Source organism: Loxodonta africana, chromosome 7 (assembly GCF_030014295.1).
Source record: "Loxodonta africana isolate mLoxAfr1 chromosome 7, mLoxAfr1.hap2, whole genome shotgun sequence".
Lineage (NCBI taxonomy): Eukaryota > Metazoa > Chordata > Mammalia > Proboscidea > Elephantidae > Loxodonta > Loxodonta africana.
Window position 1 is genome coordinate 71396722 of NC_087348.1, and position 26462 is coordinate 71423183.

The 26462-nt window shown below is 37.3% G+C and overlaps 1 protein-coding gene across 2 annotated transcripts in view; it reads right to left on the reverse strand.

Moving 5' to 3' along the window:
• USP47 (ubiquitin specific peptidase 47) overlaps positions 1-26462 on the reverse strand; it is a 148872-nt gene that overhangs the window by 70374 nt on the left and 52036 nt on the right. For both annotated transcript variants that reach the window (XM_010592234.3, XM_064288426.1), the window contains 4 exons: positions 18710-18913; positions 17348-17461; positions 8574-8712; positions 4954-5050 (listed from right to left, as the gene is read on the reverse strand). In XM_010592234.3, coding sequence (XP_010590536.2) covers positions 4954-5050; positions 8574-8712; positions 17348-17461; positions 18710-18913 — 554 coding nt within the window. The remainder of the gene's footprint in view (positions 1-4953; positions 5051-8573; positions 8713-17347; positions 17462-18709; positions 18914-26462) is intronic.

Consider the following 26462-nt stretch of genomic DNA (forward strand, 5'->3'; position numbering starts at 1 on the left):
GGGAACATAAGTAAGTAAATAAAATAATCCAGATAAGAATTTACCCTCACAAATTTATGGTAAGCAGCAGTCTAGCTCTAGGGATTGTCTGTGACAAATGAATTTCTGGCTGAATTTAAGATCTCATAAAAAGAATTAAGATTGGAGGACTGAAGTTGGTAATGTACCCATAAAAGTTAAAATAATTTATATTCAATAAAATAAAACATCAAATACAATATATTAAGGTCAATATTAATGATTTTCTATATCAAGTTAGTAATAAGGGTACTCTTACTAATTTCTACTTCCACACTAGAAGTTTTTCGGTATTAAAAAGAGGCCTGAGCATTCATTCTCCTCTGCTGTAGTTTACTACACTAAAAGGCATTATTCTCCCTCTTTTGGGTATGACCCTCTGTTACAGTGTTCAGTACTTTTCTAACTTGAGGATTAGAAGTCACAGCTCTATGACCCCTGAAGCTCACTTCTGCACTGCAGATGTCAATGGGATATAGTTCCCTTTTTGTCTTTTCAAGGCTTGCCTACAGACACCTCTACTCAGCGTTTCACACCTGCTTTAACCCTCCTCTCTCCTGCTCAGTCCCCAGCTCCCTCTGATTATCCGAAACATAAAGGACTTATAATTGACATTTACAGGATCTAACATTTTCCCAGAAGCTGTAAAGGAACACTGAACTTAAAATAAGAGTATGCTCAAATTTCTTACAAGGGAAATTCGCTAGTGGGAGGAATTAACCGTAATATAGAACAGAATTCTCACCTGTCCTTTAGGCTTTTGTTTATAAATACATTAAAAAGTTTTAAATTTTGCTGATACTTTTAACCTAGGTTAGAAACCCTGGTGCCCTATTTGCATCTTCCTTTTCCACTACTCTGAAATAAAATTTGTCACTAAGTCCTATCAGTTTTCAATCTGAAATATCAAAATCACTGCCATCATCATAATTTTGATCCTCATTCATCCATGTCCAGTTTAATGACAGATTCCTCCAGGATTTCCTATCTTTCAAGTAAATTCTACATACTGTATTACATAAATTTTCCTAAAGCAGTGTATTTACTGTGCCTCTTTCCTGCCTCCAAATCTAAAATGGCAGGATCTTCGCTGACTACTACAGAACAAGAGAAGAAAACAAATAAAGCACTATCCTTTTCGTGCTACCCTCCCTGTAATCCAGCAAGGTCCAGGCTCTTTAAGAGGCTATCCCTCCTTAGCTCTTCATTAAGGAACCTCCTCAGTGCTCAGGCTTTGTTTTCCCACCTGCTATAAACTTCACTCTATTCTCATCATCCCCAAGGCATTTGGCCTTCCTCTTTGGTCTTATTATCTCTTATTCCCCTCCTTACTCACAGTCACAATGGATTTCTTTTATTCCTTATGTGTCTCAGCACTTGCTTCTTCTGCCTTTAATGTTCTTCCCCCAGATCTTCATAGGGCTGGCTCCTATTAAATCTATTCTCCTGGTACTTCTTCAGAGAGGTCCTCCCTGACCACATATCTGATTTTGTGACCCCTCTCTACCTCCTGACAGTTACGCTTTCCACATTGTTGTTGCTGTCAGTTGCCACGGAATTGGCTCTGGCTCTGACTCGTGGCAATGTTATGTATAACTGAACGTAATGCTGCCTGGTCCCGTGCCACCCTAACAATTGTTGGTATGACCCTATTGTTGTGGTTATCTCACAGAGGGTTTTTCTCATTTTCACCCACCCTCACTTTACCAAACATGATGCCCTTTTCTAGCTATTGGTCTTTTCTGATGACATGTCCAAAGTAAGCAAGTTGAAATCTCACCATCCTCTCTTCTAAGGAGGAGCATTTCTTCTAAGACTAATTTCTTCGTTCTTCTGACAGTCCCGGTATATTCAATATTCTCTGACATTACTATGTGAAATAAGCTTATTTATTTAGGCTTACTTAAGGAAGCTTTAAGGGAGGGACTTTGTCTTATTTACCACTGTAATCCGTGTGCCTAGAACAGTGCTTAAAAAGTATAGAGTAAATGTCTAATATCTGTTTACATAATGAATAGCCCTGGCTAAGCTCTTGCTCTTCTCCCCAGTGCTATAAATTTACAGATCATGTTCAGGGTATTAGAACTCATGGTTAAAAAGCTCATCCTCGGTACTCTGACAAAAACTCTAGTTATGCTGACCTCCTTGAAGTCCCTGTAACACATTAGACTTACTGGGATCAGCTATAGCATAAGCAAGGAGCCCTGGTGGCATAATGGTTAAGCGCTTGGCTGCTAATCAAAAGGTCAGCAGTTCAAACCCACCTAGTGGGGAAAAGACCTGGCGATATGCTGCTGTAAAGACCATAGCCTAAGAAACCCAAGAGGCAGTTCTACTCTGTCACACTGGATCACTCTGAGTCAGAATCAACTGGAAGACACCTAACAACAATACAAGCAGGACAGAGTAACAGACTTTGGAATCTATTGGGTGTGCCACTTCTAGCAGTATGGCCTTGGGCAAAGTACTTAATACCTCTCTGTGCCTTCCTTTACCTTCCTTGTAAAAAACAGAATAATAGCACGCAATTTATATGGTTACTGTGAAAATTAAATGATTCCATACGTAAAACGCTTGGAACAGTGTCTGATGCTGAAGCTGCTGCTGTTGGATGGCATTGAATCAGTTCTGACTCATAGCGACCCTATGTACAACAGGATGAAACGCTGTCCATTCCTGTACCATCCTCACAATCATCGCTACATTTGAGCCCACTGTGTCTGCCACTGTATCAAGCCATCTTGTTGAGGGTATTCCTCTCTTCCGTTGACCTACTTTACCAAGAGTGATGTCCTTCTCCATAGACTGGGCCCTCCTGATGCCATGTTCAAAGTACATCTTTGCTTCTAAGGAGCATTCTGACTACACTTCTTCCAAGACAGATTTGTTTGTTCTTCTGGCAGTCCATGGTATAATGAATATTCTTCACCAACACCATAATTCAAAGGCATCAATTCTTCTCTGGTCTTTCTTTTTCATCATCTAGCTTTTGCATGCATATGAGGTGAATGAAAATACCATGGCTTGGGGTCAGGCACACCGTAGCCCTCAAAGTGATGTCCCTGCTTTTTAACACTTGAAAGAGATCTTTTGCAGCAGATTTGCCCAATGCAATACATTTAATTTCTTGACTGCTGCTTCCATGGGCATTGATTATGGATCCAAGTAAATGAAATCCTTGACAACTTCAATCCTTCTTCATTTATCATGATGTTGCTTATTGGTCCATTTGCGAAAATTTTTGTTTTCTTTATGTTGAGGTGTACTCCATACTGAAGGATGTAGTCTTTGATCTTCATCAGTAAAATCCCTCGAAGAGTGCCTGATACATACTAATAATAACCAACATTTAGGTAGCACTTTTATTACTCAACTTCTGTTTTTAAAAAAGACCTCCTGTTTGCAATGCTCCTTCTTCACAACCTGGCCAAATCATATCTAGCTTTATGACCTAGCACAAGTTCTACTTCCTTCACTAAGCCACCTCTCTAAATGTCATTAATCCCCTTTTTCTAAACTTTCATGGCATTTAGCTATCCTTAAATGTCATTTAAACTCCTTCATACATACACATATTGCTACTGTGAAGAGATCAATAAACTACTCAAGAACAAAGACTTTATTTCAAATGCCAGTTCTATCTACCAAGTGCCTAGCATATACTGTTCCTGTTGTGTACCTCGAGTTGACTCCAACTCACAGTGATCCTGTATGACACAGGAGAACTGCCCCATAGGGATTCCATGACTGTTATCTTTTTCTTTTTTTAATTTTTATTGTGCTTTAAGTGAAAGTTTACAAATCAAGTCAGTCTCTCACACAAAAACTTATATACACATATTCCCAATTGCTCTCCCCCTAATGAGATAGCCCTTGACTGTAATCTTGACAAGAGCAGATTAGCAGGTCTTTTCTCCTGTAGATCCACTGGTAGGTTCACATCGCTAACCTTTTGGGTTAGCAGTGGAGTTCTTAACCACTGCACCACCCAAAAAATCAAAACCCATTGCTGTTGAGTTGATTCTGACTCATCGTGCCACCAGGGCTCCACTATAAATACTACTAGGTAACAAGTACTTGCTGAACGAAAAACATGTCAACTCTTACAAGTAAATTCAGATTATGAGCTTGTAGATGAATGTAATGGTAATATAATACTGTTTGAATAATAAACTAATAATCTTAAAAGTTCCAAATATACTTTAAATGCATATTCACTATAATTTTAAAGATGTTAGTCAAAAGCAACACAAAAAGGGAAAAAATAAGTTTATTCATATTTTAGAATAGCTTTAAAAAATAATGAAGTTATATATATTTTTTTATATTTTAAAGAAAGTATACAAAGCAAGGATGTATATGTATTATAATAAAAAAAATTTTTTTGTAAGATACTCATAAAAATAAATGTTTGGCTTTAGGGTTTATTTATAGACTTCCTCCTTAGCGTATTTTATAGTATCTGATATACATTTTTTTTTTAAATGAATACATAGACACATACAGACATAAAAGCTATATTGTATTTTAGTTAGAAACAAAGTCTGCGAATTTAAAAAGATAACTGGTTTCTTAAATTGAGAGGGAGAGGGAAAGAAGAGTATGGCTTAAATATTCAGATTCAAAAGCATGTAACATTTATTTTTTAATAAAGCTGTTAAAGCCTTGAGGGAAGCTTAATACGATAATTTATCCTAAATGCAAATCTTACATTTTTTCTTTTCTTGTCTATGCACTTTTGATTCTCTCTGCCCACAAATTTTTCACATGCCAGTTTCACACAAGATTCATTTCTCAATATAATTAAAGGTATGTCTGATGAAGTAAGAAATGTCCCATACATTACAAATATATACAAAATTCAATTTTATCGGTTAAAAATCTGTATTTCATTATTAAATCAATTTTATTTATAGAGTTGATTTTAATACTCACTTATATAATGCATTCCTAAACTCAGGAGTCATAAAAAGTGTTTGCAAAAGGCTATTCAAATAGCAAGTCATTGCTTGATTTACTAAGCCAACATATCCTTTAAAAAGAAAACACAAATATCCATAAATCAGCATTGAGATTAAAAAATAACAAATAAAATACTTCATACGCAATAAAGATCGAGAGGTTAAGGCTACTCAGTTGGAAATTATTTCATTTTTTTCAGCAGTACATAAGACAGATCCCTTTTTCTAATTATGTACACTATGTAAACCTTATTTCTCAGAAATTTTATCTCTTGAAGTCTAGAAGGGTATCTTGTAATAGAAATATACAGAAATACACATGGATACTATATGGCACTTAATAAAATTTTAAGAGTAATGTAACATTTAAACTAGTATGTTTCATTTGTATAAAAAGCTTTCTTCCCCAAATCTAAAAGTTGTACATTAAAATGGAAATGTATGAACAAATTCACCTTATATATATACTACATGCCCAAAGTAGGAAGACTGTACGGAATCAGTTATCCCTGTTGCCAGGCCCTATACACCGATTTCTATTAAGGATAAATAGTATGAGATAAATTCATTATATGCAAATTCCCAAAACCTCAGACCATTTTAACAGGCCCACAAGTCTCAAATTCTATAGATTAGCATGCTATGCAAAATGTGAATATAAAATAAGAAGAGAATTCAGAGGGAAAAAGGAATGCAAGGAGGAAGAAAAAGAAAAGGGAAGCAAGCAGAAATGCACATGAAATTAAAATTCAAGTGAACATTTAAAAGGAATTAACTTTATATACATAATTGGATTTGGCTGCCACTGCTGGGAACATTTTAGGAATTTTTCTTTTGGAGTAGATTTCAGCCCCAATTGTAAGATACACATACACACAAAAAAATCATTCTCATCATTTTACTAACGCCACATGATTTGAGCAAAATGTGGTAAACACCTTGCTTAAATGTATTTACTCCCACTTAACACCAAATTACTTAGTTGTCTCAAAAAAAAATTAAATCAACAGATGGAAAGGCTGTTTACCAAAGCTCCCAGATACATTTTCCAATTTCTCAACAATTATCAAAAATGTCTTCAGAAATGGTAGGCTTGGTGGATAACTTTATGGCCAAAGAAGGTGATGAAAGGACTAACAAATAATGCATGGTGAACCTTGGTCAGCTGTGGAAAACAGGAACAGATTGCACACCATCTACACTTGCATGACTTCAAAGAGGCCAACTACATGCTGCTTGCCCTTCACTGTGGACTGAGGTTTAAGCTTTGATTTCTAGCCTTTCATTTTTACTTTAAGAACGCTGTGTATGTGTTTATGTATTTTATTCTACATTATAACATATTTAATTAGAAACTGCTTCAATTCCTGTTCACTTCTCACTTGAGTTATTCCCAGAGCACCCTGTGCTTAATTCATATTACAGCATTTATCTGGCTGTTCTGTAATGACTACTTATATGACTTCCCCACCAGTGTGAGGGCAGCGGTACAAGCTGATTGATCTCTCTACTTAGCACAACAGCACGTTCACAATGAACAAAACAAATTTGTATGATATGTGACCTAGTTATAAATAATAAAAAACATTATTTCATTCTTAGTTCATATGAACAGACACTTCCACAGAAGCAAGCGTGTGTTATATTATTATAATAAGATGCTCATAAAAATAAATGTCTAACTTTGGAGTTTATTTATAGCCTTCCTCCACTGGCCAGGTGACCAGGCTGTTCTGTATATTCTTCTCAGATAAGCTTCCGGGGATTCCCCATTCTTCTCTCCATCTACTTCCCCCAATTCCTCAACAGTCAGAGATAGAAATCTGCAGCAGATGTGGCAAACCCAGGGCAAAATAAGGGTAAGTTAAAGTTGCTTCAAGGAGCCCTGGTGGAGCAGTGGTTAAGCACTCGGCTGCTGAGAAGTTGGCAGTTCGAACCCACCAGCCACTACACAGGAGAAAGATGCGGCAGTCTGCTTCTGTGAAGATTACATTCTTGGAAACCCCATGAGGCAGCTCTACTCTGTCCTATAGTGTTGCTAGTAGCTGGAATCAATCCCATAGCAGCAAGTTTTACTCCAAAAAAACCCAGTGCCATCGAGTCGATTCTGACTCATAGCGACCCTATAGGACAGAGTAGAACTGCCCCATAGTTTCCAAGGAGTGCCTGGTGGATTTGAACTGCCGACCCTTTGGTTAGCAGCCATAGCACTCAACCACTACACCACCAGGGTTTCCAGTTTTACTCCAGAGAAGCTAAATCAGCATTTGGGGACTAAGGCCCTGAAATCTGCATTTTTATCAAGTACCCTCAAATGATTTTTAAAGAAATAAATATTTGAGAATCACTACTCTAAGACAGTGCAATAAGGAACAGCTTTATTATTCCTTATTATCTGAAACAGAAGGTAACTTTGCATTCTCTTTTTTCTTGGTGATTTACTGCAAAAGTTTTATTGATATAAATGATCCTAAATATCAAATATAACCAGGCTTTAGTGTTATTTACCTACCAAATAAAACATTAAGCCTGCACATATGACTAAGAGAAAATTATTTGAAGTTTTAATTATTAAATATAGCAAATAGAAGATAACAAATCATATTAAAACAAAACCTGCACTATCACTCCATAGTTTCCTTCTTCTCCTGGATATTTGTATATAATATTTAATATCACCTCTTCAAAAAAGTTCTAAGAGCTAAGATTCTAAACTACTACAAAGGTCTCTTGTAAGACTAAATCGTATAACACATAAGTGTCTAGATCGTTCCAAACCAAAAAACCAAACCCACTGGTGTCAAGTCGATTCTGACTCATAGCGACCCTATAGGACAGAGTAGACTGCCCCACAGTGTTCCCAAGGAGTGCCTGGTGGATTTGAACTGCCGACCTCTTGGTTAGCAGCCGTAGCACTTAACCACTAAGCTACCAGGGATTCCATTAGGAAATTAAGCAACCTGATATATAAATGATCAAGCTCCTGAATGAAGAAAGCAATTTCACTAAATTGCTACATTTTAAAAATTAAAAAAAAAAAAAAAAAAAAACTAGGCTGAATCATGTTTACGAAAAAATTAATATAAATTTTAAAACGGCATGACTCACTTCAAATGCAATTGGACTGAACTAAAAGACAATATGCCCAATAAAATAAGTCCTGCCCATCTACTTCAAAATGAAAGTATCTCCTGTAGTCTTTCTAATCCGAAAAGACATAACAGAGTTGTTCCTTTCCAGAGGAAGGTAACTTCAAAAATTTAAGATTATATTCAAAATAGAAAATTATCAAAAAGAAAATTCTTCCTTCAAACACAGTATTTAATGTCTTCCTTTATTAGTACCAAGTGACAATAACAATACAGTAAAAAACAAAGAAAAAAAAAACCCAGAGATTGAGGGAAGGGGAAACCATGTTCTTATTCTAAATGTATTGCTGCTACCTAGCTAGATTTGGTAATCTTGCTCGGGTTCTCTGTTTTTTTATCTAAAAAATAAGGGGATGAGACGAGGATTGAGATATCTAAGATCATTCTGGGTCTAATGCCCTATGATTTTATGAAAATACAAAACAAAAGCAATAATAAGTCTTACCAGTTTCTGATTTATTCAAAATAGATGAATAGGAGTAGCTCTGGCTGACATAATCACTGGTAGAGCCCACAGAACATTCTCTTGGAAGAGGGCCTATAAACCTGTCATGAACATTGTCGTCCACGGCACTGGAATCCTCCTAAAATATAGCATAACCAATATTTACTGAAGAGCAAATGTTGCCGAAACAATGAAAAAAGACATATTGCTGAGGCAAAGAAAAAGACATGGTTTTACTATTACTTTTACCAGCAAGGAATTCAAAGGACTGTATGCCCTCACCATTTCCATCAGAAAGTTTGAAAGCTGATGATGTCTCCTTCCAAAATTTCTTACTTTCTCAGTTCTCTTTCAAATTTTGTCCTAACGTAAGAGGCTTTTTGGTACTAATAAATCAGAAGTTCCACTGTGAACTCCTTAATGACAAGTCAGTCATTTATGTTTGTATCATTTGTGCCAAGCAGGCCCAACAGGCAGAGGGTACTCAATAATTATTGGTTAAGAAGGAGAGTTTCCTATTGTTTTCAACCAAAAACCTTCCTATTAATGAGGAAGAAGTAGAAAGGACTGTTGTTAGTTGCTGCCGAGTCAGCTCCGGCTAATGGTGATTCCATATACAACAGAACAAACATTGCACAGTCCTGAGCCATCATCATGATTGTTGGTACGGTCAAGGCCATCGTTGCAGCCACTGCATGTTTTGAGTGCCTTCCAACCTAGGGGCTCATCTTCTAGCACTATACTGGACAATACTCTGTTGTAATGCATAAGGTTTTCATTAGCCCAAGACAGGAACCATTCCCAACACCAACTCTTCAGACAGAAATTGGCCTGGACTATAAGACAGAAAATGATACTGGTGAGGAGTGAGTCTCTTGGATCAAGCAGACCCATGAGACTACGTGGAAAGCTCCTGTCTAGAGGGGAGATGTGAAGGCCGAGGGGGACAGAAGCCGGCTGAATGGACATGGAAATACAGGGTGGAGAAAAGGAGTGTGGTGTCTCATTAGGGGGAGAGCACCTAGGAGTACATAGCAAGGCGTATATAAGTTTTTGTATGAGAGACTGACTTGATTTGTAAAGCTTCACTTAAAGCACAATAAAAATTTAATTGAAAAAAATACAAAGCATTTCTCTGATCACAGTGGCATAAAAGAAGAAATCAGGACTAGCAAGGGAAAAAATATACAGAAACTGAGTAACATCTTGCTTAAAGATTACTGGGTAATAGAAGAAATCAAAGATGGAATAAGAAAATTCCTAGAATCAAATGAGAATGAAAACACATCTTACCAAAACCTTTGGGACACAGCAAAAGCAGTGCTCAGAAGTCAATTTATAGCAGTAAACACACACATCAAAAAAGAAGGGCCAAAAACAAAATATTAACCCTACAACTTGAACAAACAGAGCAGCAAAAGAAGCCCACAGTCACCAGAAGAAAGGAAATAATAAAGATTAAACCAGAAATAAATGAAATGGACAAGAGAAAGACAATAGAAAGAATCAACAAGACCAGAAGTTGGTTCTTTGCAGGGATCAACAAAATCGACAAACCCTCCGACAAACTAACAAAAGAAAAACAGGAGAAGAAGCAAATAACCCAAATAAGAAATGAAACGGGGAACATTACAACAGTCCCAACAAAATAAAAAGATTCATAACAAAAAAAAAAAAAAAAAAAACCCTCAAAAACCAAACCCATTACTGTTGAGTTGATTTTGACTCATAGCAACCTTACAGGACAGAAAAGAAATGTCCCATAGGGTTTCCAAGGAGTGCCTATTGGATTCGAACTGCCGACCTTTTTGTTAGTAGCCACAGCTCTTAACCACTACACCACCAGGGTTTTCATCTTAACGGAGTACTATTAAAAACTATACTCTAATAAATTTGAAAACTTAGGGGAAATGGAAAAATATCTAGGAACACACTACCTACCTATGCTTACACAAACTGAGGTAGAATAACTCAACAGACCCATGACAAAAGAAGAAACTGAAGAGGTAAAAAAAAAAAACAAAAAAACTCCCAACGACAACAACAACAAAAACAACCCTGGCCTGGACAGCTTCACTGGATAACTCCACCATTCAGAGAACAGCTCACACCATCACCACTCAAACTATTTCAGAGTATAGAAAAGGAAGGAATACTCCCAAATTCATTCTATGAATCCAACATAACCCTGATACCAAAGCCAGGCAAAGATACCTCAAAAAAAAAAAAAAAAAAAAATTACAGACCAATGTCCCTAATGAATACAGATGCAAAAATTCTCAACAAAATTCTTGCCGACAGAATTCAGCATCATATCAAAAAATTAATATACTAAGACCAAGTGGGACTCATACCAGGTATGCTAGGAAGGTTCAACATTAGAAAACCAATCAACATAATCTACCACATAAATAAAAGAATCACATAATCATTTCAATCCATGCTGAAAAGGAACCTGATGAAGTCTTACACCCATGCCTGGTAAAAACTATCAGCAAGACAGGAAAAGAAGGGAAATTCTTCTACATAATAAAGAGCATTTATACAAAACCAACAGCCAACATTATTCTCAATACAGACTGAAAGTATTTCACTTAACAGGAACCAGACAATGATACCCTTTATGATCACTCTTATTCAACACTGTGCTTGAAGTCCTAGCTAGAGCAATAAGAAAAGAAAAGTAAATAAAGTGCATCCAATTTGGTAAGGAAGAAGTAAAACTATCCCTGTTTGCAGATAATATGATCCTATACATCAAAAATCCCAAAGATTCCACAAAAAAAAGCTATTAGAACTAACAGAAGAATTCAGCAAAGTAGCAGGACACAAGATCAATGTACAAAAATCAATTGGATTCCTCTACATCAACAAAGAGAACTTTGAGAAGAGAATCAGGAAAACAATACCATTTACAATAGACCCCCAAAAGATAAAAAGATTAAGAATAAATCTAACCTGGGACATAAAGACCTATACAAAGAAAACAACAAAACAGCACTAAAAGAAACCTACATAAATGGAAAAACATACCATGCTGATGGATAGGAAGACTGAACATTGTGAAACTGTCAATACTACCCCATGTGATCTACAGACATAATGCAATACTGGTTCAAATTCCAACAGCATTCTTTTTTTTCATAATTTTTATTGTGCTTTAAGTAAAAGTTTACAAATCAAGTCAGTCTGTCATATATAAGCTTATATACACCTTACTGCATACTTCCATTTACTCTCCCCCTAATGAGTCAGCCCGCTCCCTCCTTCCAGTCTCTCCTTCTGTGACCGTTTTGCCAGTTTCTAACCCTCTCTACCCTACCATCTCCCCTCCAGACAGGAGATGCCAATACAGTCTCAAGTGTCCACCTGATACAAGTAGCTCACTCTTCATCAGCATCTCTCTCCAACCCATTGTCCACTCCCCTCCATGTCTGATGAGTTGTCTTCGGGAATGGTTCCTGTCTTGGGACAACAGAAGGTTTGGGAACCATGACCACTGGGATTCTTCTAGTCTCAGTCAGACCATTAAGCCTGGTCTTTTTATGAGAACTTGGGGTCTGCATCCCACTGTTCTCCTGCTCCCTCAGGGGTTCTCTGTTGTGCTCCCTGTCAGGACAGTCATCGGTTGTGGCCAGGCACCATCTAGTTCTTCTGGTCTCAGGATGATGTAAGTCTCTAGTTCATGTGGCCCTTTCTGTTTCAGGCTCATAGTTATCGTGTGACCTTGGTGTTCTTCATTCTCCTTTGATCCAGGTGAGTTGAGACCAACTGATGCATCGTAGATGGCCGCTTGTTAGCATTTAAGACCCCAGATGCCACACTTCAAAATGGGATGCAGAGTATTTTCATAATAGAATTTATTTTGCCAACTGACTTAGAAGTCCCCTTAAGCCACAGTCCCCAAACCCCCACCCTCGCTCCACTGACCTTCGAAGCATTCAGTTTATCCCGGAAACTTCTTTGCTTTTGGTCCAGTCCAGTTGAGCTGACCTTTCCTGTATTGAGTATTGTCCTTCCCTTCACCTAAAGTAGTTCTTACCTTCGAAGCATTCAGTTTATCCCGGAAACTTCCTTGCTTTTGGTCCAGTCCAGTTGAGCTGACCGTCCCTGTATTGAGTATTGCCCTTCCCTTCACCTAAAGTAGTTCTTATCTACTACCTTATCAGTAAATAACCCTCTCCCACCCTCCCTTCCTCCCCCCTCTTGTAACCACAAAAGAATGTGTTCTTCTCAGTTTATACTATTTCTCAAGATCTTATAATAGTGGTCTTATACAGTATTTGTCCTTTTGCATCTGACTAATTTCACTCAGCATAATGCCTTCCAGGTTCCTCCATGTTATGAAATGTTTCACAGATTCATCACTGTTCTTCATCGATGCATAGCATTCCACTGTGTGAATATACCAGAATTTATTTAACCATTCATCCACTGATGGACACCTTGGTTGCTTCCAGCTTTTTGCTATTGTAAACAGAGCTGCAATAAACATGGGTGTGCATATATCTGTTCGTGTGAAGGCTCTTATTTCTCTAGGGTATATTCCAAGGAGTGGGATTTCTGGGTTGTACGGTAGTTCTATTTCTAACTGTTTAAGAAAACGCCAGATAGATTTCCAAAGTGGTTGTACCATTTTACATTCCCACCAGCAGTGTATAAGAGTTCCAATCTCTCTGCAGCCTCTCCAACATTTATTATTTTGTGTTTTTTGGATTAATACCAGCCTTGCTGGAGTGAGATGGAGTCTCATCGTAGTTTAAACTTGCATTTCTCTAATGGCTAATGATCGAGAGCATTTTCTCATGTATCTGTTAGCTGCCTGAATATCTTCTTTAGTGAAGCGCGTGTTCATATACTTTGCCCACTTTTTGATTGGGTTCTTTGTCTTTTTGTGGTTGAGTTTTAACAGAATCATATAGATTTTAGAGATCAGGCGCTGGTCAGAGATGTCATAGCTGAAAATTTTTTCCCAGTCTGTAGGTGGTCTTTTTACTCTTTTGGTGAAGTCTTTAGATGAGCACAGGTGTTTGATTTTTAGGAGCTCCCAGTTATCTGGTTTCTCTTCATCATTTTTAAGTAATGTTTTGTATTCTGTTTATGCCTCGTATTAGGGCTCCTAAGGTTGTCCCTATTTTTTCTTCCATGATCTTTATCGTTTTAGTCTTTATGTTTAGGTCTTTGATCCACTTGGAGAGTTTTTGTGCGTGGTGTGAGGTATGAGTCCTGTTTCATTTTTTTGCAAATGGATATCCAGTTATGCCAGCACCATTTGTTAAAAAGACTATCTTTTCCCCAATTAACTGACACTGGGCCTTTGTCAACTATCAGCTGCTCATATGTGGATGGATTTATATCTGGGTTCTCAATTCTGTTCCATTGGTCTATGTGCCTGTTGTTGTACCAGTACCAGGCTTCCAACAGCATTCTCTAACGAGGTAGAAAAACTAATCACCAACTTTATAAGGAAGGGAAGAGGCCTCAGATAAGCTAAGCATTACTGAAGAAGAACAAAGTAGGAGGCCTCATGCTACCTGATCTCAGACCTACTATACAATCATGGTAGTCATGCCTGGTAGTGGTACAACAGACACACAGACCAGTGGAGCATAACCAAGAACCCAGACATAAATCCATCCATCTATGGACAGCTGATCCTTGACAAAGGGCCAAAGTCCATTAAATGGGGAAAAGACAGTCTCCTTAACAAATGGTGATGCAAAGCTGGATGCCTATTTGTGAAAATAGGAAACAGGACTCATACCTCACACCATATACAAAATCTAACTCAAAATAGATCAAAGACTTAAACAGAAAACCTCAAACTATAAAGATCATGGAAGAAAAAACAAGGACAGCGCTAGGGGCCCTAATATACGGCATAAATAGGATACCAAACATAACTAAAAATGCACAAACAGCAGAAGATGAACTAGATAAATGGAACCTCCTAAAACTTAAACACTTAAGCTTATCAAAAGACTTCTCCAAAAAAGAAAAGAGAACCCACAGACTGGGAAAAAAATTTTGGCTATGACATATCTAAAATTTATAGAACACTTCAACAACAAAAAGACAAGCAACCCAGTTAAAAAATGGGCCAAGGATATGAACAGAGACTTTACCAAAGAATACATTCAGACGGCTAACAAACACATGAAGAAATGTTCATGATCACTAGCCATCAGAGAGCTGCAAATCAAAACTACAATGGGATACCATCTCACCCTGACATTTCTAGCACTAATCAAAAAAACAGAAAATTACAAATGTTGGGGAGGTTGTACAAAGGCTGAACTCTCATACACTGCTGGTGGAAATGTAAAATGGTACAACCACTATGGAAAATGGTATGGCCCTTCCTCAAAAAGCTAGAAATAGAAATATCATATGATCAAACAATCCTACTCCTAGGTATATACCTTAAAGAGATAAGAGCTGTGACATGAATAGATATATGCACACCCATGTTCATTGCCGCATTATTCACAACAGCAAAAACATGGAAACAATCTAAGTGCCTCTCAACAGATGAATGGATTAACAAGCTGTGATACATACACACAAAGGAATACTATGCAATGTTAAAGAATAATGACGAATCCGTGAAATATCCTGCAAAATGGATGAATCTGGAGACATCATAACAATTAAGTTAATCACTAAAGGATAAATATTGTATGGGACCAGTATTAGAAGAAACAAGAAAAGGTTTACGCACAGAAAAAAAAAAGAACCGATGGTTACCAGGGATGGGCAGGAGAGGGAGGAAAAATGACCAAATGGATAGAAGACATGTGTTAATACTGGTGAATGGAAAGGCAATACACAATATGAGGGAAGTCAGCAAAACATGACCAAGCATGGGAGGATACCGAGAGGAACGTAAGAACAAAAGGCAACAACGGTTACAATTACTATAGCACAGACAATCCTGCAACAATAGTATTACCAAATACTAATTTTCAAATGGAAACATAGGCAGACACATATGCCAACAGGTGTGGGAAGGTATGAGAGAACACACCCACCTGCAGATATAGGTTTGGTGGTGGATATTTCTACACACATAACTGGATGTGCTGCTTACATATTAATATAAACAATAGAGCACACAAGGGCCACAGTTCAGGCAACTTCTTACACATAATTAAATACCTTACAGGATGAAGTTCCTAGGTTGGAAGGCGAAGGCCCATAAACTCAGGGGACATCTATGTCAACTGGTACAACATAGTTTATAAAGACAAAGCTCTGCATCCTATTTTGGTGAATAACTTCTGGGGTCTTAATAGCTTGTGAGTAGCCATCTAAGATACAACTATTGGTCTCTTAACATCCGGAGCAAATACAGCGAATAAAACCAAAGACTCAAGGGAGCGATTAGTCCAAAGGATTAATGGACCCCATGAACCACAGCCTACACGACTCCAAGACCAGAAGAACTAGATGGTTCCTGGCTACCACCACGACTGCTCTGACTGGGATGCCAACAGAGGGTCCCAGACAAAGTGGGAGAAGAACTGTACAACAAAAAAAAAATCGAATTTACCAAAAAGATCAGACTTACTGGTCTGACAGAGACTGTAGGGACCCCTAAGACTATGGCCCTAAGATACCCTTCTGACCTGGAACTGAAGGCATTCCTCCCAGAGACCAACTTTCAGCTACATCAAAGACAGGCCGATAAAATAAACAATAACACCCGAAAGGAACGAGCTCCTTAGAAAAATCAATTAATGAGATCAAAAGGGCAACGTGTGCCCAAAGCCAAGAATGAAAAGGCAGGAAGGAGTGGCAATTGAGGACGAAAGGAAATGGGGAAACTAGGATGGAAATGCGGTGGGTGCTGACACATTGTGGGGAATGAAACCAATGTCACAGAACACTTTATGTACAAACTATCGAACAGGAAACTAATTTGGTCCATAAACTTTCACGTAACGTACAATAAAAAGTTAACCAAAAAAAAGAAACCTTATGAGGCACAGTTCTACTATGAGACATATGGCACTGCCATGAGTGGGAGCCGAGTCAATGGCAACTGATTTGGGTTTTTTTTTTATGTCAGTACTACTTTAAATTGTTTATTTTCATAGGTATGTAACATACCCCAACCATAATAAAAATTTTCTGATGCCTGAAGCTGTATTATCTATCATTTGGAAGCCCAAGGAACTACTAATGTGAATTGTATATAACAGGAATTCCATAAAATTTTTATCTGAATGTGTAGTGATGAAGGATTACAATAAATAAGGTCTTGCCAAGTAGCCTAGCTATTTTACATCTTATCGATAAGTGTTAATTTAATTAACAAAACCAAGATTTATCAGAACTTGGTGCTTCAACTCATCATGTATTAACCTGTTTCAGAAGAACTGCAGTTACAGCTTTGAAAAACCCAGGAAAGTAGGAGAACGGAATCAAGGAAATCTGATGCTATATCTCTGATTCTGAATGCAGCTTACAATTATAACGGTTTCCTTGGGAAAACATAACCTGCTTTATGATATAATTTCCAAAAACAGGCTGAGCAAAAAGTGGCAACAGAATATATACACAAATAATGATGCTATGGATGCCCTGCATCACCGTGTTAAGACGTACACATAGAATAAAGCAAAACTAAACAAGGAAAAATATCCTATTACATTTTATAATATTCTATATTACAAAACACATCTCTCCTCCTTCTTTTGGAAAACTGCATTCTCAAGTGGTAGGTGAAAGTACACAAAAATTATATATATAGGACTTTCTAAATAGCTTACCAACAGTATCTGAGGCTGTTCACCATCTTTATCTGTCAAATGCAGAAAGTTCTTCTTTCCTGGCTCAAAATTAGCATCAAGAAGAGACTTGTCACTGGTATGATCCAGTGGAGCCTACAGGTAGAAAAGGAGATATCTTAGATTATGAAAAAGTATTAATTGCAGCAATGGAAAAAACAAGTGATATGCAAAAAGATGTATTTCTACATTTATTGGGCTCAAATGGTATTTTTAAAAATAATGATGTTGATAAATTTCTGTTAAGGTAGGCTTAGATCTAACTCAACCCGACCCACTGCCGTGCAGTTGATTCCAACTCATAGCGACCCAACAGGACAGAAGAGCCTCACAGGGTTTCCAAGAACAGGCTGGTAAATTCAAACTGCCAACCTTTTGGACAGCAGCTGAGAACTTAACCACTACGCTGCCAGGGCTCCAGATCTAACTTATCTATGAATATAATGAATTCCCAGATAAGCAATACACTAAGCAACACAACCAAAATAATTCTATAACATAACAAAATGGGCACCTTCAGAAAGACCGCTTAAGGGAAAGCCTGTAATGATAAATGGTACCTATTTCAAGTCCACAGTCAGGATCCAGAAGATCCTAGGAAGAAGTGATCACTCCTTTGAAAATTAAACATCTAAGATTTTTTATCTGGTAGAGCAATTTCAACCTTAACTGTCATTCTGATACACTCGAGTTGATAGATGGGAGACAGAACTTTATATGCCTCACGCACTACTCATTCATATTCCTGACCAATGTTGAGAAAAGTGAGGGTGTAGGGAAGACTATAGCCATTAAAAATGTTTTTTTGAACTTGAGAGTTAAAGTCAAAAGGAATTCATATTCATAGGGAAAAAACTACACATAAAATTTTTAAAAGTTACCCAGAAAACACACTCGAAAAGAAACAGAAGTCACTTAGAGATAATCTCTGTTAACATTGGGGTATATATCCTTCCACTTTTTTCTTTTTATATACATTTTTTCTTCTTTTCTAAAATTCAGATCATAGGACTACTTATGATTTTATGTCCATTTATGATTTTATATCCATTTAAAAATATAAGTTGACCTAATATTACAATAGTCACCTTACCTGAATGAAAAAACCAACAAAATGACATTTCAGGATAAGCAGATGCTTAATCCAGAATGGAGGAAAAGGGAAGAGTAGGGATCCAAGTACTGAGCTGCACAAGGCTCTTACTATAGTTGCTATACGTTTGCTTATATCAATCAGAAATTGATATAATTATATATCATTTTATGTAATTATTAACAACAACAAATGGGTATAATAATTTTATTAGCTGCCTAAGAAAAGATGCTTTAAGTCTCGAGTTTTACCATATCAGCAGTATTGATTCCATTTCCCCACACCAGATCAAAGGTTCCATTTATGTAGCCTACTTTGTTGGCCACATCTTCAAACAGCTTTCTGAGTGGGGTAGAAGCTGGTAAATTTAAAGTGATCCGTTCATTCACTGTCTTCGAATTAGTAGTATCTTGTATTATACATAAGACTCTAGGTTCTTCAGCAGCATTTTCTATCTGAAATTAAAAAAAGAATGAATATTATTTATCTTTAATGGAAAACAAAATAACTAATTAGCCATAAAATTTTACGGCTAAATCCAAAAGAATCAACAAAATACTAAATATTTTCTATATGCCAGTACTACTGTTTTATGTCTGAAACACACTCTAATGGGTATGTCTATAAAACACCATATAGGATAGTTCTGGAAAAACTTGGGCATATTTCAGAATCAACAGTGATTCTTGTGGGCATTTGCTTTCACCTTTTAAGGTTGTTAAGTCAGTGGTCAACAAGCCATGAAGAAGTACACTTGAGCAATTTTAAGTTAAAAATAACTGTTTCCTTAAAAATGTGTCATTACTATGCTAGCAAAGCAAGCATTTCTGGGTCTCCTGGAAAACAGAAAGAGATTTGTATAGAAATTCAATGGGAACTGTCTAAAAACTGCAAAATCTGTAACGAAGGGACACAGACAATCAGACCTCCTCACCTTTACTCTGCTGTACCCATAGCCCAGATGGCCAGAAAGTCTCATATATAATGTATTGGAGCTGACAAGCTTATCCAAGCAGATCAGCCAGCGGTAATGGGAGGGAAAAGCAAGAAAAAAATCCTTTTTCTCTATTACCAATACTGAAGACAGTATATGTCACAAATTCTCCTTCCTTCTTTTTCACCAAGTGCATAATTCAGTAATTATCAAAACAAAAGATTTTAAAAGTAGGCTTTCTCAAAGAAGCTATGCCCTCCATCTTCAAGCTGCTGACAACACAAAGGCCATTTTTCTTTTTGCATCAGATAGTTTAGTGGCAGGCTTGCTCTGTATGCCTATAATTTCCAACTCAATGAACAGCACCATCATCTACCCAGAGCCGAGTATCTTTCTTGTCTCCTCCTTCTACACCTCACACAACATCAAACTCTATCAATTCTACCTTCTGGCTACCTCCTGAATTACCTACTTCTCTTCATCCTGCTGCAGTCATGATCTTTCTCCATTAGCTTCTGAGCAGTTTTCCTTCCTTCAATTTTATCTTGCTTAGATCCAGGATGGTATTTCTAAAGTGCAAATCTGGTTATGTAAACCTCTTGCTTTCCCTCAAAATCAAACGCAGCAGTCATTTAACTGAGGGATCTCTCACCAATCCCATAACAGACTATTCAGAAATATGACCTCTACAAACTAGTGCTACATACAAGAATTTCTTCTTCTTTTTTTACAACAATATCAACCCCAATCTTTTGTTGTTTCTGCATGATCCATCTTTAAATGAGAATAATTATTATCACTGACAAGAATTTGGATAGCCCCAAGGTTTTTCTGTTTGTTTGTTTGGTGAGGGGAACCCAATTACAACTTGTTGCTGCCATATGCATTTAAATGTAATTAAAAATAAGGTTAATCCAATTTAGAACAGAAATATGTTGCTAAAAAAGAAGTATAATACTTAAAACATACTGACTAGCACAATATTTTAGACAAGTCAAAATATGTAATTACCAGCAATAACTCATTTACAAACATAAAGGGAAATGTATTTCTGCAAAATAAACAGGATAACACAAAAGATCATTACTAGTTTAATTCTCAATCAGATAAGGAAAAAAACCTTCACCTATAAATTTATGGTGTTACAACTAATACACATAATGGATTCTTTTATATATATTTTAATCCCAAATTGAGAAAGATAAAGTTGACAGCTGTTTAAAACCCTGGTTAAACAACTCAAAATAACTTTAAACTACAAAAGACCTACTTTTATAGTTTGGATATTATACTTAGAGGTAGGGTAAGACTGAATGATTCACCTTTTCCAGACATAAAATATTATAGTAGTTTTTAAAGTTTCAAATAGGTTGGGGTTGATGATCCAAGGAAGATGAAGTTATCTAAGAATTCAGAAATCAGAGTGCTGATATAGTACTATACATTGAGTATGGTGATATGGCAGCAATATATAGTCCCACATTAGTACCTTCTTTTTTTTTTTTTTTAGCCCTGGCTGCCCGGTGGTTAAGTGTCTGGCCGCTGACCAAAAAGGTTGGCAGTTCAAATCCATGAGCTGCTCCTTGGAAAACCTATGGGGCAGTTCTATTTTGTCCTATAGGGTCGCTATGGGTTGGAATCGACTTGAAGGAAACAGGTTTTGTTCCCCGCCCCCCCCACCCCAGTTCTGTACCGTTTGAAAAATGTGACCACAAGGTTTAGGCACTCCAGACTCCTCTCCTTCCACTCAAAGACTGTGGGAAAACTATTTCCAAATGAATTCTCATGTGAAGACTAACTGTATCACAGGAAACAAAATTTAATTCCAAGTGTGTTTTTTATTCTTTTTAATGTCAAGAGTTTCCTTTTATGTAGATATAAGTATTAAGAAATAGAGTGCAAAGGAAAAAGTGGAACTCCTCTATAATCTCTGAACCCTGAGATAACTACTAACATTTTGGTGCATATCCTTCCTAATATTTTTCCATATACAACATACATGCTCAATTTTTTAAAATAAACATTGGATTTTGAAAATACATGACGTTTTATAATTTCTTTCTTCACTTATAAATTTAATCTTTCCCTGTCAAACTTTTCCTAACTCATCAATTTAACAGCTGAATAGTATTTTATTACACAAATAATTCATTTAATCAACTCTATTTTACTGACTCTTCGACTAGATTTTACTGTACTTTAGAAATAATTAAGTGATAAACACCTTTTCTTTGGGTACTTTTCCGTTTCTTTGAAATTCCTACAAAGTAAAATTGCTTAGTCTCTTAAATTCAATTTTAGGATAAGTAATAGACTAACAAAAATGTTCTGCTCTTTTTGAAAGCTCTAAGCTAGTCACTTACAAATTCTATTTATTTTATGGACCATTCTTTATTTCACCTATAATTTAATCTAACATGTGGCTACCGTCCAGGGATTGCATCTCAATTTTGAGATCACTATTGTCAACACAATTCACACTGAGGTGAAATTTCCCTCCTTCTTTCTTCCTAATTTGGGAACTTATCAGTAACATACTGGGGGAAAAAAAGCAATTCTTAGATATCATCAATGCATAAGCTATACTAATTATTTTATAACTGCGTTTCAGGAGGAAAAAAACTCTACCATATTAAGTTAAACATGCAGACTTCCAAAACATTTAAATACAAGGTGTTTCTCAGGATTATGAAAATGGGACATTATTGTTGTTAGGTACTGTTGAGTCAATTCTGAATCATAGTGACCCCATGTACAACAGAATGAAAATAGGATAGGAGGCACTAAAAGGTGGAAACACGAGGTAGATTAAAAATGGCTAAAAATTCTTTGACACTTTTTTCCTTTTTCTTTTTCCTCCTCCCTAGAATCTGGGGCTGGCCATATGACTGACTTGTACCAACAGAATGTGACAGAAGTGATATTGTATAATTTAAGGCTTCTGTTTTTGCCCCTTTTAGAATGCTCCCTCTTGGAAGCCATCCACCAAATAAGAAAGAAGTCCAATTACCCTGGGGCCAGAATGCTGTGAGGAAATTCTAACAATCCATGCAGAGAGAAAGTGGCTGCTTAGTGGAGCACTGAGACAACTGAATAATAGAGAAAAGCTTTCTTGGACATTCCAGCTAAACCCGGCCACTATTTGAGAGGAACCAAGTATTGAGCCCAGATGATGCCACGTGAAGCAGAAGAACTGCCCAGCTGAGCCCCGCCCAAATTCTCACTGGACAGAATCGTAAACAAATAAACTAGTCATTTTAAACCACTAAATTTTGGAGTAGTCTGTTACATACCAGTAGATAACAGAAATATACATTTAAGCACATGCAAGCTCTAGTTGGAAAGTGTGTAGGAGCAGGGAGGTGGGAAAAAGTCCATTTAAGTACACATTGAACTTGAAAGAAAAGCAACTGAGGATACCTCATGATTCAGGGAAAGGAGCAAAATTTCAGAGTCAAATGCATTCAACTGTGAACTCAAGGTAAGAGAAAACAAGCGCAAAGTTTTAGAAAAGCTTAAAGCATGTTTCATTTAGGAAAGCATTTAATATATCTTACGTGAGCTATGAAAGGGTCATAGTTTTCCACACATAAAATTTGATCAAGGACAAAAAATCTTAAGCACAAAATTAAAACTTCATTTTACATACAACTCATACCAATATTACACTTGTGAGAATAAGAGGAATGTCAACAATTACATTCATCTATACATTTTACTAAAAGAATGTTCTGTGTTTTTTATGTTCACTGCAGAAACAAAACATTTCCTAGCAAAGTCTGAAGTACCCTTGAAGACAGAAAAGAATAAAATCATACTTTTGTTTGCAAAAGGGTATTAACATATTGTGATAAAAACAGTACAAACATATTTTTCTTCCAAAGACAGACTCATTGCTAGGGATCTCTAGAAGTGGTTGACATAGATAGTTCTTCTGTCTAATAAATCTTGGAGCCTGCTGAAGGCGTGTTTGCCACTTGTCATCTTTTCTCCTTTTCTTTCCTTGGCATTCTTAGCAGTTTTAAGTTTAAAACTGACATCCTGGAAGTTAACATCATAACTTTCATTTCACAAAAAATAGTTCATTGGTTTTCTCATTACAAATGCAAAATGAGGTGTGCAACTGGTGGTATATGTTCATAGTATCACTTCCCATTGCCATCGAGCTGATTCAGACTCACAGTGACCCTATAGGAAGGAGTAGGGTTTCCAAGGCTGTAACCATTACTGAGGAAACCCTGGTGGCACAGTGGTTAAGAGCTATGGCTGCTAGCCAAAGAGGTGGCAGTTCGAATAAACCAGACGCTCCTTGGAAACTCTATGGGGCCGTTCTACTCTGTCCTATAGGGTGCTATGAGTTGGAATCGACTCAGCAGCAACATGTTTGGCTTCTTCTGTGATTTAGCCATTACTGAAGCAGGCTACCACATCTTTCTTCTGCGGAGTGGTTGGTGAGTTCTAACCTGCGACCTTTTGGTTAACAGCCAAGCGCTAACCTCACTGTGTCACCAGGGCTCCTTCACAGTATCACCAGCATGTAGCAAACAATTTAATGTCAAAATTCCAAATTATGTTTTAGATGCTTCTGAGAGAAAAATTTTAAGATAAAGACTATAACCCTTATGAAGGGATCTCTTCACTTCTAAATTTCATAGTCAATGCATTTTCTCTCAAGACTGTCATCCAGTGTTATTACAAATAATAATAAGATTATGGTTATAAACTTAAAAAAAAAAATTCACGAGTAAGTCCATTTTATCTATGCCTTCGCACAGGAGCTACTATAAGCTAAGAAAAAAAGCCATACAGCATTACCCTTCAGGGTGTCCACAGTTCATGATTAAGCACTTGGATGCTAACCAAAAGCCTTGGCAGCTTGAATCCACTAGTCACTCTGCAGAAAGATGTGGCAGTCTGCTTCCATAAAGATTTACAGCCTTGAGCAAGGTCATGGAAGCTCCACAGATAAATCCAAACTCCCTGAGGGACAGAATTGCTGGGCTAAGGGCTGTGGGGACCATGGTCTCAGGGAACATCTAGTTCAACTGGCATAACATCATTTATAAAGAAAATGTTCTACAGTCTACTTTGGTGAGTAGCATGTGGGGTCTTAAAAACCTGTGAGCGGCCATCTAGGATACTACACTAGTCTCACCTCTTCGGGAGCAAGGAAGAATGAAGAAAACTAAAGATATGAGGGAAAGATTAGCCCAAAGGACTAATGGACCACTATCAACCATGGCTTCCACCAGGCTGAGTCCAGTAAAACTAGATGGTATCCAGCTACCACCACTGACTGCTCTGACAGGGATCACAACGGTGGGGCTGGACAGAGCTAGAGAAAAATGAAGAACAAAATTCTAAATCAAAAAGAAAGACCCGGCTTGCTGGCCTGATAAAGACTTGAGAAATCCTGAGAGTATGGCCCCTGGACACCCTTTTAGCTCAGTAATGAAGTCACTCCTGAGGTTCAGCCAAAGACTGAACAGGCCCATGGAACAAAACAAGGCTAAAGGGGTGCACCACCCCTGGGGCAGGGACTAGAAGGCGGGAGAGAACAGGAAAGCTGGTAATAGGGAACCTGGGATTGAGAAGGGAGACTGTTGACATGTCGTGGGGTTGTTAACCACTGTCAAAGAACAATGTGTCTACTAACTGTCGATGAAAAACTAGTTTGTTCTGTAAACCTTCTTCTAAAGTCAATTTAATAAAAACTAGGGGAAAAAAAAAAAGTTCTACATTCTACTTTGGTGAGTAGTGTCTGGAGTTTTAAACGCCTGTGAGCAGCCATCTAAGATACTCCAATGTTCTCACCCCTTTGGGAGCAAGAAGAGTGAAGAAAACTAAACACACAAGGGAAAGACTAGTCCAAAGGACTAATGAACCACATCTACCATGGCCTCCATCAAACTGAACCCAGTACAGCTAGATGGTCCCCAGCTACCACCACTAACTGCTCTGACAGGGGTCACAATAGAGGGCACCAGACAGAGCTCAGGAAAAATGTAGAACAAAATTCTAACTCACAAAAAAAGACCAGACTTACTGGCCTGACAGAGGCTGCAGAAACCCTGAGAGTATGGCCCCCTGATACCTTTTTAGCTCAGTAATGAAGTCACTCCTGAGGTTCACCTCTCAGCCAAAGATCAGACAGGCCCATAAAACTAAACAAGACTAAAGGGGCACAACAGCCCAGGGGCAAGGACTATAAGGCAGGAGGGGACAGGAAAGCTGGTAATAAGGAACCCAAGGTCGAGAAGTGAGAGAGTTGACATGTTGTGGGGTTGTTAACCAATGTCACAAAACATATGTGTAGTAACTGTTTAACGAGAAACTAGTTTGTCTGTAAACCTTCATCTAAAGTATAATAACAACAACAACAACAAAAAATTATAACTTAGAAAATCCTACAGGACAGTTCTACTCTGTCACATGGGGCTGCTATGAAAAAAAAAAAAAAAATTCAGCCTTAGAAACCCTATGGGGCAGTTCTACTGTGTCCTTCAGGGTCACTATGAGTTGGAATCGACTTGACGGCAATGGGTTTTACGACTTTATAGATTTAAAGAGAATTGATGGTGTGAATATTTTGCTGACTGAAGTTTATAAAAGTGATCAGCCTCATTCAGATTGTACAAGTGACAATTCCTGGGGCAGGGATGGGGATCCTAACTTTCATTAAAGGAAAAAAAAAAAAAAAAGATTATTTTTAAGGTCCTTTCCTTCAGCGCTATTGTTTACAGGATCTTTTTCTAAGTAGTCTCTTTCAACAGATCAACTGGGGAGAAGAGAAGAAGTTAAGGGAGAAAGCCTGGAGGAAAAAAATGAGAGCTAAAGGGACCTAAGGAAAATGAGATATTAAGTAAAGGTTAGAATGGGGTGCTACAGCACAGAGAAGTTTAGGCTTACAGTGCAATCAGACTGTCAGAAGAGTAACAGTTTTATTTAATTCTGCAAACAGGATTCCTGAATTTTCACTTTAAAGATTATTATTAAATTATTTAATTCCCAGCATTATCAGTATTTCAGAAGATAAATATACCTAAAAAATAGACAACTATGATACCCAA